General features: G+C 49.1%; 2 protein-coding genes across 2 annotated transcripts in view; both read right to left on the minus strand.

Moving 5' to 3' along the window:
- The window catches only part of Anpep (alanyl aminopeptidase, membrane), a 43,170-nt gene extending 40,683 nt beyond the window's left edge, over positions 1-2,487 (minus strand). The window contains exon 1 of the mRNA XM_087593675.1: positions 2,355-2,487. The gene's annotated coding sequence lies outside the window, so the exon portion shown is untranslated. The remainder of the gene's footprint in view (positions 1-2,354) is intronic.
- Positions 2,488-11,198: 8,711 nt separating this feature from the next.
- Ap3s2 (adaptor related protein complex 3 subunit sigma 2) overlaps positions 11,199-16,370 on the minus strand; it is a 40,426-nt gene continuing 35,254 nt past the window's right edge. Inside the window, 2 exon segments of the mRNA NM_001115039.1 lie at positions 11,199-12,027; positions 13,762-13,869. Of these exon segments, the coding sequence (NP_001108511.1) occupies positions 11,899-12,027; positions 13,762-13,869 (237 nt within the window). The 3' untranslated portion in view covers positions 11,199-11,898.

Consider the following 16,370-nt stretch of genomic DNA (forward strand, 5'->3'; position numbering starts at 1 on the left):
AGGTTCTCCTCAGCCTGGGCTACATAGGTCAGCCTGAGCTACATGGGTCAGCCTGAACTACATGAGACCAAGTCTCAAACAAAACAAAACCAAGGACCCAGGTCCTTACTCAGTATGTAAGAAAGAGTGCTTGCTACACAAGCATGAGGAAGTGAGTTCAAATCTGAGGCCCATGTAAAAAGCCAGGTGTCTTTGTGTGCCATGCCTGTGAAAGTCAAAGCTACAGAGGGCAGAAACAGGTAGATCACTAAGGATCGTGGGCCATGGGATCAAGGGCCCGAATCCTGGGCTTGCTGGCTGCCAACTGGCTCCAGAGTCAGTGAAAGCCTGTCAGGGGACTAAGGCAGAGGCTGAGAGAGCAGCACACACTCTGACTTCTGTATGCGTGTAGGTGTGCACACATAACACGCACACACACACACACACACACACACACACACACACACACACACACCCCTGCAGGGTGAGTTAGGGGTTGGGGAATACCTCAAAACAAAACAAAACCACCAAAAGAACCAAAGACGGGTGGTAATTGCACACATCTGCAATCCTAGCATTTGAGAGGCAGAGTTCAAGGCCAGCCTGATCTACAGAGTGAATTCCAGGACAGCCAGGGCTACACAGAGAACCCTGTCCTGAAGGAAAAAAGCAAAGAAAGAAATAAACCAAAACCAAAACCAAATGAAACCAAACCAACAACAACAGAGAGGGGGCTATGGGGGTTCAGGAGGAATTCCCAAGGGTCTGGTTATAGAGATCTTACTTAGCCCTGGGTCCCATCCTGGACCCAAATCAAACCAAACCAGTTTTATCAACTAGCCCTTGGCCTGCACTCACATTGGAGATTTGCGAGTTCTGACATTACGTAGTGGTGAATTACAGTCATGTTACAATAGGAAACACATGCACACAGCGCTCTCCGGTCACTGGAGAATGGTTAGCACGCTCTACTTGAGATCACACCACGTGTAACCTTATGTGTCAGGCTGCCTTACTCCTGAGTTGTTTTAGATTTGACTCAAACATACAGAACCCCTGGCGCAGCATGTGATGGTACCCTGGAGACCCCTGTATCGGCTAAGGGAGGCTGGCAGGCAGCAGCTGTGGGTATCCTCCAGAGTAGGCTGCTTGGATTCAAATAGAAAGTATTGGGCAGCTGGTGACCACAGGGGCTTTTGGGGATCCAGTGTAGCTCCGAGCCTCTCTCGGGATGAACGTTTAAGCACAAAAACCATGTTCTGGGTTGACTCACAAGAACAGTTAGTCAGAAGTGGAATGACAGAAGCTAAAAGGCAAGGTTAGTCCATGTCGTGACTTCCCCAGGACTCTGTGATTTGATGGATTAGGTCTTTGTTCTCCATTTTGGCAGGTGGTGCTGTCTGCGTGCTGAGTTTTCTGACCTGAATGGTGCTTCCAGCACCGAGGTGGTTGTGCTAAGGTCCGAAGGCCTCCTAAGGACTGGTGCCCCGTTACACAGTAACAAACAGCCCCATAACTTGGTGGTTTCTTTCTTGTTCACATCCCCTGCCGTAATAAGTTGGCTGCAGTTTTATACCAAGTTGCCTACGCTCTAGGACCCAGGGTGAAGGAAGAACCTTTAGCTGGGGAATGGCCCATTGCCAGATGGGAACAGAAGGATCCCCACTGCACGATTCTGTGACCCCGCAGTGTCTTCTGCGAACTGATATACCTTGCTTATGTATAACTGTCTGTCACTAATGAAAGCACTCACTGAAGAAGTGGCCTAACCTGGTGTCAAAACGTTGGCTGTTCCATGCTCCCCTGGAGTAGGATCCTGAACAGCTTGTTTCTGCTGCCTCCCCTACCCTATGATTAGTACTTAACCTTCCTTGGCCAAGCTGCATCTTCCCTGACAGAGAACTGGTTACTTGGACCACCTAAGACCACCTTTGGCCAAGGCCTCCTCTGTACACCCATTCCAAGGCAAACTCCTCCCCCACACTTCCCAAAGCCCAAGTGTTACATAGCTGGAACCATATTAGCAGACCTGGACGCCGTCGGAGATGGACCCCTTCCCTCCCGTTTCCCTGGTAACATCAGGAAGGCACCGGGTGCGGCATCTGGGCTTCGTCGAGGTCCGCTAAGGAAGACTGACTTCCTTCTGACTCTTCCTCTTTCTCGGTTGGAAGAATGGCACCCAAGTTTTACCTCTAGCCCCGGGTAGGGACCTTACATTCTAAGTCACCCAAAACATGGCACGCTGTTGTCACCTTTTAATAGTGAACCAGAGGGGCCTGCCTGTCAATCACCTGCCAGGACGTCATCTCTAAGGAAGCTGTTTCCCCAGCAGACACACTAAGGAGAAGGGAGGACTAATGAGGTACTGTACTCACCCTTCTGAAGCCCCTCCCTCGGGATGGCGGTTGGCAGGACTTCCTTCCTGTATCCTTCCCACAGAGTCCTAACTCAGGAAAGAATAGGTTCCATACCCCTCTGTCTCTCACATACTGGCCCAGAATGGGAGCCACCCTGTCTGGCACTCTGGACTCTTTTACCCTTTTTCCAAGCCCCACCCCCACGCCTTTTCCACCGCGTGATTGTTTGCTCATCATCATTGCAAAAGTGCCCCCTTCACCCTTCTCTTCTACCCTCTTCCTCCTCCAGGCGGCTGCTAAGATTTACCGTCTGCTCTGTCCCGTCATTTTCTTCCAAACGCAAATAAAATTGTTCTCAAGCTTCCTTCCTGGTCTGTATTGAAATTCTTTTATTACAAGACTAAGAAGCCAAGAAGGAAAACTTAAGTTTCCCTGGTAACTATGGCCACAAACTCTTCTAATCTGAGCTTGTCTGAGCAACCTTCCGTAGGCCAGGTTCTTCCTGGGCACTGCTTTCCCTGGGCCCTTGCCAGGCTTCTGTAAACAACTCTCATAGCCTCAGTTTACTTTCTCTCCGACCGTGGGGTGGACGCTCGGTCCTGCTGCTCCGGTATGGCCTGCCCATGAGCTGGCCCCTGTTACTTGCTAGTCACCAAGGTCTTGCCTGCCCTTCCCTCCACCTCCCTCCACACCATGACACTTTCCAAGTCCTGCCTGTAGAGCTACTACAGTGTACTACAAGTCTGCTCAATGTCTGTCCCCATGGTCCCACTCAGATCTAGCCTGGGTCACCACAAAGACTCTCCCAGTTGGGCTCTGAGACATCTTTTCTTTCCTTCTTCACCCGCTCTCTGCTCTAATGTCAAGGGTAAAAATTAAAACAGAATTGAAAGGTGTGCTGCATGCCTATAATCCCAGCATTTGGGAGGCAGGTAGATTATCATGAGTTCGAGGCCAGTGGGGGTTGCCAGGTGAGTTCAAGGCCCTGTGGGACTCAGCCAGACTCAGCTTTCCTTTCCTGACAAGCCTTCCCTGAAGCCTCAAGCCTACTCTCCCTCTTTGGGGACTTAGTCTATGCTAAGTGTCTGCAAAGAGGGGGAGCTGGAAGCTTTACCGCCAGGGTAGCCATGTTGGGGGTGGGACCTGTGAGCGAGCGCTGTGCACTGCAGAATGGATGGCAGAGGTTGTAGAGGGAGTGTCTTTGTTCTAAAATCAGATTGGCCCTCCACCTCCTGCCGTAGGATCATGATCACGCACCACAAAGAACTTCCCAGACTCAAAACAAAAACACGGAAACAAAACTAGTGAGACAGTTGGTTAATTGGCTAGTCTGCATTAAACGAGAACAGATTTCTTTTAGCGCTGATTCCAGGGATATACTCCTTCACAGTGGAGACTGTTGGCATAGGGCAAGGGCTTGGTGCTTAGCAATAGGACAGCTCCTGTCTATGGCAGCAGGAGGTTGCCTGCTCCTATCTTGGTAGGACAGAAAGCCAAGAAGAGCCTATGACACTCCTGTTCTTTATAAATGACCCGGTCTGATATTCCACTAGAGCTGCACAGAAGGACTGAGGCAACCCATGCGTTCTGTCCTGCCTCGGGCTCCAGGCCCTGTGCTCTGCTGGTAGTTGGACCCAACACATACCCTGGGATCACTGGTTAAAGTCCTCAGTGGTCCATTGAGATGTGCTTCCCCTAGGAGGTCTCTTCTCATCTCCATCCTAGAACAAAACCCACCTTGAGCTTAGAGCCCTCCTGTATTCAAGGTGCCTAAGAACGTGTCTCCTGCCGCCTTTCGGAATGGTGTTGGGACAATGGCAGTAAGGACAGTGACAACCATGAGGTAACATTTCTTCAGCTCATACCACCAGTCACTCTCCCACGTGTATTTTACAGATTAGTTTTCTGCCCATAAAGCTGCATGTTTTCAGACAGGGTCTCGTGGAGACCAAGGTGGCTTCAAATATGGAGCAATGCTCCTGCCCCAGCCTTCTGAGCGCAGGGCAGAGTAGATGTGTAGCACCATGACAAGTTGTGGCTGTATTCCTTTTCTTTCCTCTTTCCTACGGCAAAAGACAAATTGTAAGTAGAGAACTGAGTGAAGTTTCAGAACATGAGCACACATGTGAGCTGCAGAGAGGAAGGCAGTGCTGTGTCTGGCTACTCTCTATACAAGTCCCACTGTGCCTGGCTGGCTCACCCTAGAACACACCCTTCCCCTGGAATCTGGTCCCAGAGACTCAACCTGCCTGTCTTCAAGGTTGAAATAGATGAAATTTTGCCTTGGGCAAAGTTTCTGCTTCTCCCACGTGCATGCCTAAGCACCTGCTTCCCGGGCTCCATAAAACAAGGTGTTCTGGTTAGCTGTGGCTTGCTCTTTGCGGATCAGGTAGCATGCCGTTAGTGTGATCCGGGGCCTGGCTCCATTGTGGGTGGATACCTCGGTGTCCTAGTTAGCTTTAATTGTCAACTTGACACAGCCTAGAGTCATCTGAGATGGAAGCCTCAACTGATACATTGCCTAGATCAGTGGGCATGTTTTTCTATTGTGGGGGAGGCGTGGAGAGCGTCTTAATGCTGATTGGAAAAGGAAGACACAGCCCGCTGTGGGTGATACCATCCCTAGGCAGTTGGCCCTGGGCTGAATAAGAAAACTAGCTAAACATGAGTCTGTGAGCAAACCGGCAGGCAGGCAAGCAGTGTTCCTCAATGGCTTCTGATGGCTCCCGCCTTGGCCTCCCTCAATGATGGTCTATGACCTGGAATTACAAGTCAAATAAATCCTTTCTTCTCCTAAGTTGCTTTTGGCCAAGGTATTTGTCATAGCAACAGAAAGGAGCTGCACTGTGCCCCAGGCTGTGTAGAGCATGCATACGCTCTTGTCTTCCTGACCACATCTTTTGGCCTCCCCGAATTCAGACTCAGCACACATAGACTCTGATGGGCTCCATCAGCTGAGTCTGGGCATTCTCCTGAGTGCTGAATCCTGTCTCTTGCAAGTATTTGACAGCCATCCTGATTCTTCCACACTGGGCAGACTCCACACCACATGTGCTCAGGACCAACCGCCATCTACTTCTTGGCCACCAGGCATGGCCCTTCACCAATTCAATGTGCCCACTGGGATGCTGTCTCTGTCTGTGGCTCTCACATCTGGTGTTGGTGATGTCAGCATTGAATCTCAGAGTTCCAAAACACCCAGGACTAAAGAGACCCTATCTCAAAAGCAAATAACAACCAAAACACTTCCCAAAACAAAACTGAATACTTATCAGTGCCGTTCCTGGCTTGGGTCTTCTGTTTGTGGTGAAGATGCTGTGCTGTTCCCGTTTTGCAGATGAGAAAACAAGTTCAGAGGTTAGGGATGCTGCCCAAGTCATATCTGGAAGCAGCAGAGACACTAGAACACATTATTTTCTTTTGTTTACAATTTTTAAAATGCTGTCCCTACATTCTTACTATTAGCATTTCTTGTTAATCCCATACCAATATTTTAAATATTGTTGGTCTATATTGTAGGTCCCAGGGCAAGGCAGGTCCAAGGGTAGAAAAGTAGACAGAGCTAGAATAAGTTGGAAAACTGCAGAAAGTGTCCCCAAAGACCTGAATCAAACACAAGTGTGGAAGCGACCTCAGGGGACTGCTGTGGGGGTGGGGCTAACAACTGTTTGGAACTGCCATCACCTTCACCTGAAATGCAAGATCCAGAAAAGCTGGCTTCAAGGCTGGTGGTTCAAACAGTATGCTTTGGTGTGGAAATCATTGCTCTAAATGGGAAAGGTAGCACCACAGGCCCACCATTGCTGTCTCTGACCTGAAGCTATCTCTGGCAAGAGAGTGTGGCTCAAACAGCCTGTAGCTAGAGACAGCTTAGTGCTGAGGCTGGAGAATACTTTCACTGAAGGCTGTCCTGGCTGGAGGCTGGTCTCATGGTGGGAATGCCCTGGCACTGTAGCAATCTCATGGCCCCACTTTGCAGGCCTACTGTGGGAAGACACTCATCTCTCTTCCAGTTCGGTAGGAGATACACTGGCCAATGAAACCACAGGAGCAACCATGGGCTTTTTTCTCCGTCTTTTCCAACACAGCAAGGAACTGAGGTGCAGCCCATTGCAGAGACTTGTAGGTCTCCCACCTGTCACCTTGAAGAGGCAGCAAGGCCAGTCTACTACTCAGGGCCCCTTACCCCCAAATCAGTAACTCCACTGTGATGAGGAGTTAGCTCATGACGGTTGGTAAGTCAGACAGTGTGAAAACACTGCACGGTCCATAGAAACTCTCCTTTGGTAGTGGAGCTTGCCAGGTCTAGACACATGAAGATCAGTCAAGGGGCTGGGCTGTGGCCACCATCATGGCTGCACCCACCGGAATGTGTTGCTGCAGCAAGCTGATCTGTGGCATAGGCTGTTCAATTATGTTTTCAACTGAGGGCATTTCCAACTAGTGATGTTTCATCGGGTTGAAAGCCTGCTCTAAGTTGGGGAGCCTCTGGACCTTGAGCATCTCCCTCAGTCTGAGGGATTTTGGGACTCACATTTGACAACTGTACCTGGAACTCCCTTACTGTACTTTATCTGTACTTTTTTTCTCAGGAGCTTGCAAAAGTCCATCACACAGAAGACAACCTCCAGCCTACCCCTCTAGAAGACAGGCTTCTCATTTATCCCAAGTGCCCCCAGGATGCCAGTCTGGTGGCAGACGGGAAAAGTGCAAGTTCTTCATCTTAGTTATTCAAGAAGGGGGTGGGGCTTACATGACCTCACTGCTATTGGGCCTACAGGCCAGAGCCCAGCACCTGGCTCCAGTTTTGCAAAGAATGCTGGTTCCCTCCATTGCATCTGTTGGGGGCACCTGACTTCCTGCAACTCCAGCGCTTTCTCCCCTCTGTTCCCATCTCTGGTCCCACCAGTCAGTCATTTCCGTCTTAAATGCTCCCTACCATCTCCCTCAGAGTTTACCCTGTGCTTTCACTGGACATGGTATGGGGCTCTCCAGGGGCTAGGTTGGGGTCTCTGTCTAGTCTTCCTGAGGAGCCCCCCTGGTTGCTGCTTTTCTCACTGTCAAGATGAGCATCAGATATTGATAGCCCCCTCCTTCTGAATACCACAAATTTCCCAGCAATGGCAGCAGATATGGTCTGTGGAACTTTTTGTGGGTCACAGTCAGGATGTCACAATGAGGCCCCTTTTGATAGAGACAACCAATCTTTGGAAGGTAATCCTTATAGCCAACCTTGTGAGGACCATGCCTACTCCAAGCTAGAGCTGTCAATCAAGCTAGAGCTGGCTTTGCTGACCCAGACGGGAGCTTGACTGGACAGCTCCAAGTAGGAAGACCTCTTTTCTTAGTTGGTTCCCCATTGATACAGAAATGGGGTGCCTTTGAGTTGGAAAAAACATTCCTTGGCTCTTGGTGAGCTTAGATGTGGACAGGTGAGAAAGCCAGGGTCCCAGAAAACTTGACAGCTACCAAAGCCACCTTGAGTCAATGGCTTCCAGGCTCTTTGAAGAATGCACAGCCACAGAGGGTTTTTAGGAAGTTTTATTGTGGTTACTGATCATTTAAGAGCCTACGCTGTAGAGCGGGAGCGGAGCCTACAAGAGACCATGAATGGCTGCTATTCAGGGCTATTCATGGCAAACCCTGGGATGAGGTAGAGGAAGAGGAGGAGCTGGATGACCCACCAGTTCTGGTCACACCCTCATATACAGCTTCTGGGCAGGATTAGAAGGGGTTTTGGTTACTTCTGTGGCTCTGAGGTTCCCACTTTCTGTCTAACCAGTGTCTCCTGTTCTCACTGCTATCAGAAGCTCTCCCCTGATGTCAAGTTGCTCCAATGTGAGACATTCCTCGGCCCTTCACTCTCACCCCTTGGCCATGTCACTAACTCCAACTCCATTCATGTTAAGGATGGACGCACTCTCCTGTGTACTCACTCATCGGCGGGAGTTTGTCCCCTAGCAAGTGAACATGCCTGTATCCCATCCACTTTTCAGTACAATCCTGCTGTCCTCTGCCCGTAGCGATGGGCCTCCCTGCTCCCCTGTCCCAGTCCTAGAACACACAGGTCCCGTGAGACTGTAAGGATGAACTTCTCCTTGGTATGTGTGCTCACACATGCATGTGTGTAGGGTGGACTCTGCCCCTCTGGAGGACAGTAGGACTGTACTGAGCTGAGGTCAACTGAAGCTAAATCCTTAGTTTTGAAAGTGAAGATACAGGATGCTTGTTTCTTACTCCTTTAAACTGCAAACACTTTCTGCCAGAGGGCTGGCTCTGCAGTGATGAGGGAGGGAGGCTCTTTATCTGGCAGAGGATGAATCATTAGGGCCTAGGAGTCTTGCTGCCCTCAGTGTAACATACATGGGGCCATGGTCAGGCTTGGGGAAGGTAATCTGTCTAGCACCTCGTGCAGTAAGCATGACACTGGTGAGTCAGGGTGGGGGAAGTGTCCTTTAAATCTTCCACACTGCAGCCAGAGTTTGGCCCCCATAGTGCCTAGTTGCCAGTCAGTGTCCACATTCCAACCACGTGAGTCTTGGGTTCTACGTTGTGGGTTCTTCTTTTCCCACCCTTTATCCCCCCAGTTTCACTCCATCACTAGATAAGAGAGAAAGGATAGAGAGAAGTAGAGATCTCAGAACCTAATTTCTTTCTTCTCGTTCCTTCTTTGAACACAACCCTCCCACCCCTGCTGACCCACCTATCAGGGCTCTGGCACTTAAATACCCTCTGAAAAGGTCCCAGAATTCCAAGTCACACAACTGCAGAAACCATCTGCTAAAGCATGAAGCAAGTCACGGGCTGCTGCTGGGAAGTAGTCCGGTATCTTCAATCTTCACACCTGGGATTAAACTACAAACATATTCTTATATCTTGGTTTTGTTTTTTTTGTTTGTTTGTTTGTTTTTTGTTTGTTTTTAAGAAATCAGAGTTCCAGAATTGTCACTACAAAGCTCTGTCAGGGAAGCTCAAAGACAGTGGAGGAAAGACAGCCTCTTAGTTTAGAACCAAGCCTGACCCTGTTCGAGTAGTTACACAGAAGACAGTTAGTGGGGGTTCCAGGTATTAACTAGAGGCAATGAGAAAACCCAGGAAGCCTCAGTACAGCCACCCAGGTCCAGGATCTCAAAGCAAACACAACCCCAGCCCCTGGTTGCATAACTGATGTCTCAAGAGCAAAAGGGATGCTCCTCTCCAAAAGACCAAGGACTTCCTCTATTTCACAGAGAAGCGCACAGGGCACGGTAGTCACATTTGGAATCTCACAGTTTTCGAGGTGATGCAGGAGGATTGAGAATTTGGGCTATAAAGTGAGATGTCTAAAAACACAAAGTTGGGGTTGGGAGGCGAGGGAAGAAGAGTGAGATCTCAGACTGACTTTCTTAATAGCAGACAAACTAGATGTAAGTCATTAGCAATGAATTAATTAATCCCTGTGGCTTGACTAGAGGAACTGAGTCTAAACCCAAACCAACAGACTGTCAGGAGATATCATGCAAGCCATTGTGTGATGCTTGCTTCTGTGGTCAGACATGCTACAGCGCCAGGCCACAGTTTGGGGAACCAAGTAGTTTCTAGCAGGCAAATACCTGACATCTGAACTACCTGGGAAGCCAAGTGGTACCTTTGGCCGACAGCAAGCACACTTTAGAGCACTGTGGGCTTTGTGACCCTCAGCCTGACAGCACTCTGGGTGGCTGCATCTCAGGCAGTTAACTGGAGGGACACAGGATCCTCCAGCTCTTGTCTGGCTACCTTAGAAAACTATGCTTTTTATTAGTTTGTGAGAATTGCTCAATCCCCTGAAGTCTTAGTTCCCTGTCATCTATAAAAGAGAGGGTTGTAAAACTGGGAAAAACCATCTCGAATAGTAAGGAGAGGAAAAGCTTTGGAGCCAGGCAGGCATGCTTCCAACCTTAGCCCTGGGTGACCTAGAAATGATTACCTGCCCGGAGTCTGCTTTACTTGGCAGTAAAGTGGGGCTGGAGAAATGGCTCCAGTTCAGAGCATGGCTGCTCTTGCAGGGAACCTCAGTTTGGTTCCCAGTACCAAAAATTTTAGGGAGCTTCTTAACCTCCTATTAATTCAAGGTCCAAGGAATTCCATACCGTTTTCTGGCCTCAGAGGACACACATTTTCTCCTCTGCCTCAGAGCATACACACACACAGACAGACAGACTCACTCACTCACTCACACGCCAGAAATAAGTTTTTTAAAAACGTCTCTAGTAAGGACCGTTAAAGGTCTTCTCACGCCACCCTACAGCACATGCAAAATCTTTGACTCCAGCCATTATAAAGGGGGCATGAATGCACTAAAATGGCAAAAAAAAAACAAAAAAACAAAAAAACAACAACAACAAAAAGACCAAACAAACATAAAATGCTTCAGGAGAATGCATTAGAGACTGGTCTCAGGTTTGTCCTCTAGCCAAGTGCCCACCCATCACTGGAGCTCTGAAGGAGGGCTGAAGGGTGAGGACAAGACGCTGCATCAGCAACCGAAGTACGGTAAGCCCTGCTGGAAACCGAGACACATGGTCGTCCTAGGACATCAGCATCACACGTGTGTGTGGAAAATGCACTCTCAGGAGGGAGGCGCCTGGGTGGGGAGGGTCCCTGTGGGGTGCATCAGCCTCAACAGCAGCACTTGTTACCATCTGCAGGGTTGCAGAGTTGTGGGAGAATGTCACTCAAGGGAGCCAGCCCAGTGTGCTCACTGCAGGACTCCGCCTGGAGAGCATGCAGCAGCCCACACAGCACCCGTTCTGGCTCCAGCTCTAGAGCCGAGACTGGTTAGTGGGTTTCTGAGCAAGTGTGTATGTGGGGAGTTCATCATTCACAACACAGCACTGAACCTTCTGCTTCCAGGAAAACTGTATTTCAAACTTGGAAAGAGTCATAACCCGGGAAGGATTCAGCCATCACATTCCACAGACACTAGTCTCTCCTCTGGAGAGGGTTCTGGGGTCCCCACCCCGGTGTGTGTTTGTGTGTGTAGTGGTGGCATGCACCCAGGGTGTGACTTAAACCCCAGCATACAGATGCCTCTGACCACAAGACTAGGAACATGCTAGTGAGGAAACTGCTCCGAGGCAACTGTGGACCACAATGCTTGGCCATACAAAGGGCACAGAGGCAGAAGCAGCATCTGCCCTGCCCTCACCTGCATGCCTGACAGCTAACAGCTGGCCCTTCTCCCTAGTCTCTTGCCCAGTAAGTGATACAGGATCTCAGCGGCCCTTGGTGCTAGAGAGGAAGTCAGATGTGTTCAGTCCCAGCGGTGGGGCCCTGGGAAGCAGGTGGCTTGTTCCAGTCCCTGGCCCTGAGGGCAGCTGTGTGGGGGAGGCAAAAGAGCAGTGGCTTAGTGCCCTGATGCCTACCACAGCCGCGTGTATCAGAGAGCAGCAGGATGGCCAGGCAGTGTGCACTCAACTCCCTTCCCACTCTGTGAAAGGCTCAGGGTCCCAAGCTGCGACTCTAAAGGCTCAACAGGGTTCTGCTTCTGGACTTTGCTTTGCTCATCCTAAGAACTCCAGTTCAGCCCAGTCCTCCACCTTCACACAAACTGAGACAGGTTGGGAACTTTGATGTTGAGATCGCCGATGTTGATGTTCCTGGGGATCTCGGGAAGGTTGATGTTCTTCACAGCGGACACGGCCCTTGCAGGGGCTGCTGAAAGGCCACCCTGGGAGAGAGCGGGGGAGATGTTAGTCCATTTCCCAGTGTCATCTGCTGAAATCTTAAAGGAGATGACAGAGCTAAAGTGTTCCAGATGGCACATACGAGTCTTCATCCTCAAGGGTGGTCAACACAGCCCTGTTTAGCTTGTGTGCTGACCTGCAGCCTTTGTTGCTGTCCCACTATAAGCTCTGCAAAGGTGGGCTGTGTGCCCTATGCGGTTTTACAACCATGGCAACCAACACCACTCATGGCCCATTGTAGTTGTTCAATAAATACCTGCTGGTTGGGGGGCTCCAAGATGATTTGTCTAAGTCCTAAGATCTAAGGACACCCAATTTACAAAGCATAACAAATGAAACCCTTTCCTTAAGAGCCTATCTTATAGAAAAGTGCAAAGCCAGAGAAATTCTTCAAAGAAGAAAGAGTGTCAGCTTTAGGACAACTGCGTGCCAACTAATGTGGGCTGGAAAAAGACGGGCTTTGGATGTCATGTGGCAACAGGCTGGGAAGCACCAACACACACTGGAAAATCTGCAGCAGAAACACGGACTGTACTCTGCCCTCCAGGCTCAGCAGGGGAGTGGAGGGGTGACACAGACTTGAGAATCATTGTTCCTAACCCCAGCTCTCAGGATGCTTGCTCTAACCCTCCCCTCCCCTCCCTTCCCCTCCCCTCCCCTCCCCTGCACGTTTGCCTCAGCTGTTCCCAGACCCCTTGCCTGACTCACTCACTGGAAGCGTCCCAGCCTGCACTTCTCAGAAATCTCTGGCAGCCAGAGTTGTGGCTAGAAAAGCTTCTCTGACAAGATTAGTCGTCCTCACAGGAAGGAATCCTGGTTTCACAAAGCAAAGAAACTTGGAGACATTCAGAGTTGTCACTGTCCCACCATTTTTGCAGCTATGAGGTCCCCTTCCAACTGATGCTCATGTAGGGCGGAGGCAGGCCAAGACACAATGGGGCTGGCCTGGCTTTACCATGAGCTCCTCACCAAGCTTGGTGCCACATGAGATATGGTCTTTTCCTCTTTTTCTTTTTTGGGGTTTTGGAGACAGGGTTTTTCTGTGTAGCCCTGGCTGTCCTGGACTCACTCAGTAGATCAGGCTGTCCTCAAACTCACAGAGATGTGCCTTCTTCAGTCTCCTGAGTGCTGGGATTAAAGGCCTGTGCCACCACTGCCTGGAAAGGAACTCTTTTGTTTGCTTTTTGAGACAGGGTTTTTCTTTGTAGTCCTGACTGTACTAAACTCGCTATGTAGACCAGGCTGGCCTCGAACTCCCAGAGATCAGCTGCTTCTGTGTCCTCAGTGGTGGGACACTGGCAAATTAGAGTGTGTGCACCACCACCTGGCTAGGTATGGCATTTCCAAATTGGCATGACTGTAGTTTTGAAGAAGCTTCGCTGAAAGTAAAGAATCTTGAATGTCTAGAGTCTAAAAGCTAACATGAGCTATGGCTGCTCAGAGAACAGATGCACATATGCAGCACAAATGTGAGCCATCTGCCTTTCCTTCAAACCCAAGACCTCAGGTCGCCCTACCTGTTTAATGTTTATCCTGCCTTCATGTTAGTGCAGACAAACCAAGAAAGACAGACTGGCGACCACCTCCTACAGACTTAGAGAAACAAAAGCCCACCCAGCAAACACAGCCCACCCAGGCCACCCAAGTTATACACACACTACACAAGCACAGGGTCTGCCCTCTACCCAGGCAGGACACGAGTGCAGCTGTTTCCTTACCTCCGACTTCTCCAGCCTGTTTTGAGCTTCAATTTGAGCCACGATCTCATTCATGTTTGTTTCCAACACCATCCCACCCATCACCACCTCCTGGAGGATGTAGTGCACCTGGAAGAGAGGCATCATCACTCAGAACAGCCCGGTGCCGTGGTTTCTGTTGGTGGCAGCGGCAGAGGGGTCAGACAGGCCACATTCTAATCCACAACGCGGCCCCCTCACTAGGGTTTGGTACTCTCAAGACAATGAGGTGGTGGCTGGGGCTTCCAACTCGGATAGACCACGTTTAAATTCTAGCCCTGCTGTTTGTTAGCTAGGTGGTCTTTGGCAAATTATCTTTTCAGTACTTCAGCTTCCTGAATAAATGGCCGGGTGAGATACCTAGATGGAAAACTGGACAGACAACATGTTGCTAGTGCCTGCCACAGGCTGGGCCCTACACAGGAGAGATGCTGTTCTGTCGTCCATTAGACGGTCATCACACTGGCTGGCATTAAGTAGAACCAAGCAGCTGAAATGGTCTAAGTACTTTCCTTAGCGAGAAGCTCACACAGTTTCCAGCCATCCAGCAGTTCTCTAAGCAAAACTAAATCTTGATGCATTACTGGGATGAAGCAGAGGCAATTCAACCACTACATGGGGTGACAGAAAAGCTGCCACGGAGGGGCCTGGGTGCTGTCATAACTGGTTTTAGACATGGGAATTCACCTCAGGGCTTTGTGCATGGTAGACAAGTACTCAACCACCTAACTAGTATCCCACAGCTCAGTGCTTGGTTACATTGCTCAGGAGGAGCCTCTGTCCCTATCCCTCCCGTCTCGTTTATCAACGAGATGTTACCAACCAGTGCAGGTCCGACCTGGCACTCTGTATTTCAGACAAAACCGCACCAGTGAGATTTGTAATTACTTTCTGTTAAACCAGACAGGTAGGAAGTATTACCTTCTGTTATCAAGTAAGTACTGGGCCAGCACACAGGGGGCCAGTAAAGGCCCTGGGAAAACAATTCAGCTACAGGATTGGTGGGTTTGTAAAGCTCTTGGGCTTGGCTAGGACAGCAACTTCATGCAAGGAGACTACAGACAAGGCTGAGAGGGTGGCTTGGGTTTAAAGCAGAGTATCTGTGTGTGTGTGTGTGTGTGTGTGTGTGTGTGTGTGTGTGTGTGTGTGTGTTCCTAATACCACTGACCTTCAGTCTCAAGTCAAATATCAATTTGTTGTTTGGAACCAAGAAAGTGAGGGGGAGATGTGTGTGCCTGCTCTCAGGCATTTGCCTGTATCCTCAGATTCTGCCCACAGTAAGCTGAAAGAAAGCACTAACACATGGAACTTCGATTTGTCCTTTGACCTTGGGGAAGGAGTCCATAATGAAGTAACCCCTCTGTGAAGCCATTTATTAAGTCTTACTAACCACTTCTCTGCTCGCTCCCTCTCATTTCTAAATTCTATACAATATACATTATCCATATTGTACATTAATTTATATCAGTAAGTAAATAAAACTTAATAGTAAAAGTTTCATATTTACGCAACTTAAGAAATGCTAGGCAAGACTGGTTTTCATATTATTCCTTGGAGCAACTCCATTGCTTACACTTCCCTATCAAACACTCCTCTGGATGTACGAACTGCATGGGAGTTCCTCATAAAGCAAAAACGGAATTACTGTATGACTCAACAATTCAATTTCTGAGTACACACTGAAAAAGCTGAAAGCAGAGACTCAAAGAGATATTTATAAACCCATGTTCACCTCAGCAATAGTCACAAAGGACAAAAAATAGAAGCAACCAAGCGTCTACTTTCAGATGAATGGATTAATAAACTATGATATGTCTGCCTTTAAAAGAGAGGAGTTTTACACATGCACACACCCGTACACTGCAGAAAAAAACTCCAGGACATGTTGTAAATAAGCTAGATTAAACACAAGGAGATAACTACAAAATGGGGTGGTGGTGTGAGACTTTAATCCCAGCATTCAAGAAGCACAGGCATGTGAGTCTGAGCTTCAGGACAGCCTGATCTACAGAGAAACCCTGCCACAAAAAACAAACAAGCAAAAGTAAACCAAGCCAAAATAAAACAAACAAAAAGACATACTAGGGGGTTGGGGATTTGGCTCAGTGGTAGAGCGCTTGCCTAGCAAGCGCAAGGCCCTGGGTTCGGTCCCCAGCTCCGAAAAAAAAAAAAAAAAAAGACATACTATAGGGATTCATTTTGTGAGGTACCTGAAGCTGTCAAACATAGAAACGGAGCGGAGTGGGGATGGGCAGGGCAGTGTGCTCAGTGTGCAGGGCGGATGAAGACCTCTGCAGATGGACAGCAGAAACGCACGCCTCACAAGCACTCTTGGTGTCTCACTGTCTTCCACTTAACCCACCTCTTCTTAATTAGTACAAAGCAAGGCTTTCTTTGAGTATCAACCTTGTGCCAAGTGCTTCATAGAACTTGTTTTAATTTTACATTACTTATTTGAGTTCGGTCATTGTGATGGTTAGTTTTGAACGTCAACTTGCCACAACTTAGAATCACCTGGGAAGAGAGTCTGAGTTGAGTAACTGTCTTTACCGAGTGATGGCAGTAGTTCTCAAACTTCCTAATGTAGAGAC

This window comes from Rattus norvegicus, chromosome 1 (assembly GCF_021556685.1).
Source record: "Rattus norvegicus strain SHRSP/BbbUtx chromosome 1, alternate assembly SHRSP_T2T, whole genome shotgun sequence".
In the NCBI taxonomy this organism is placed as follows: Eukaryota; Metazoa; Chordata; class Mammalia; order Rodentia; family Muridae; genus Rattus; species Rattus norvegicus.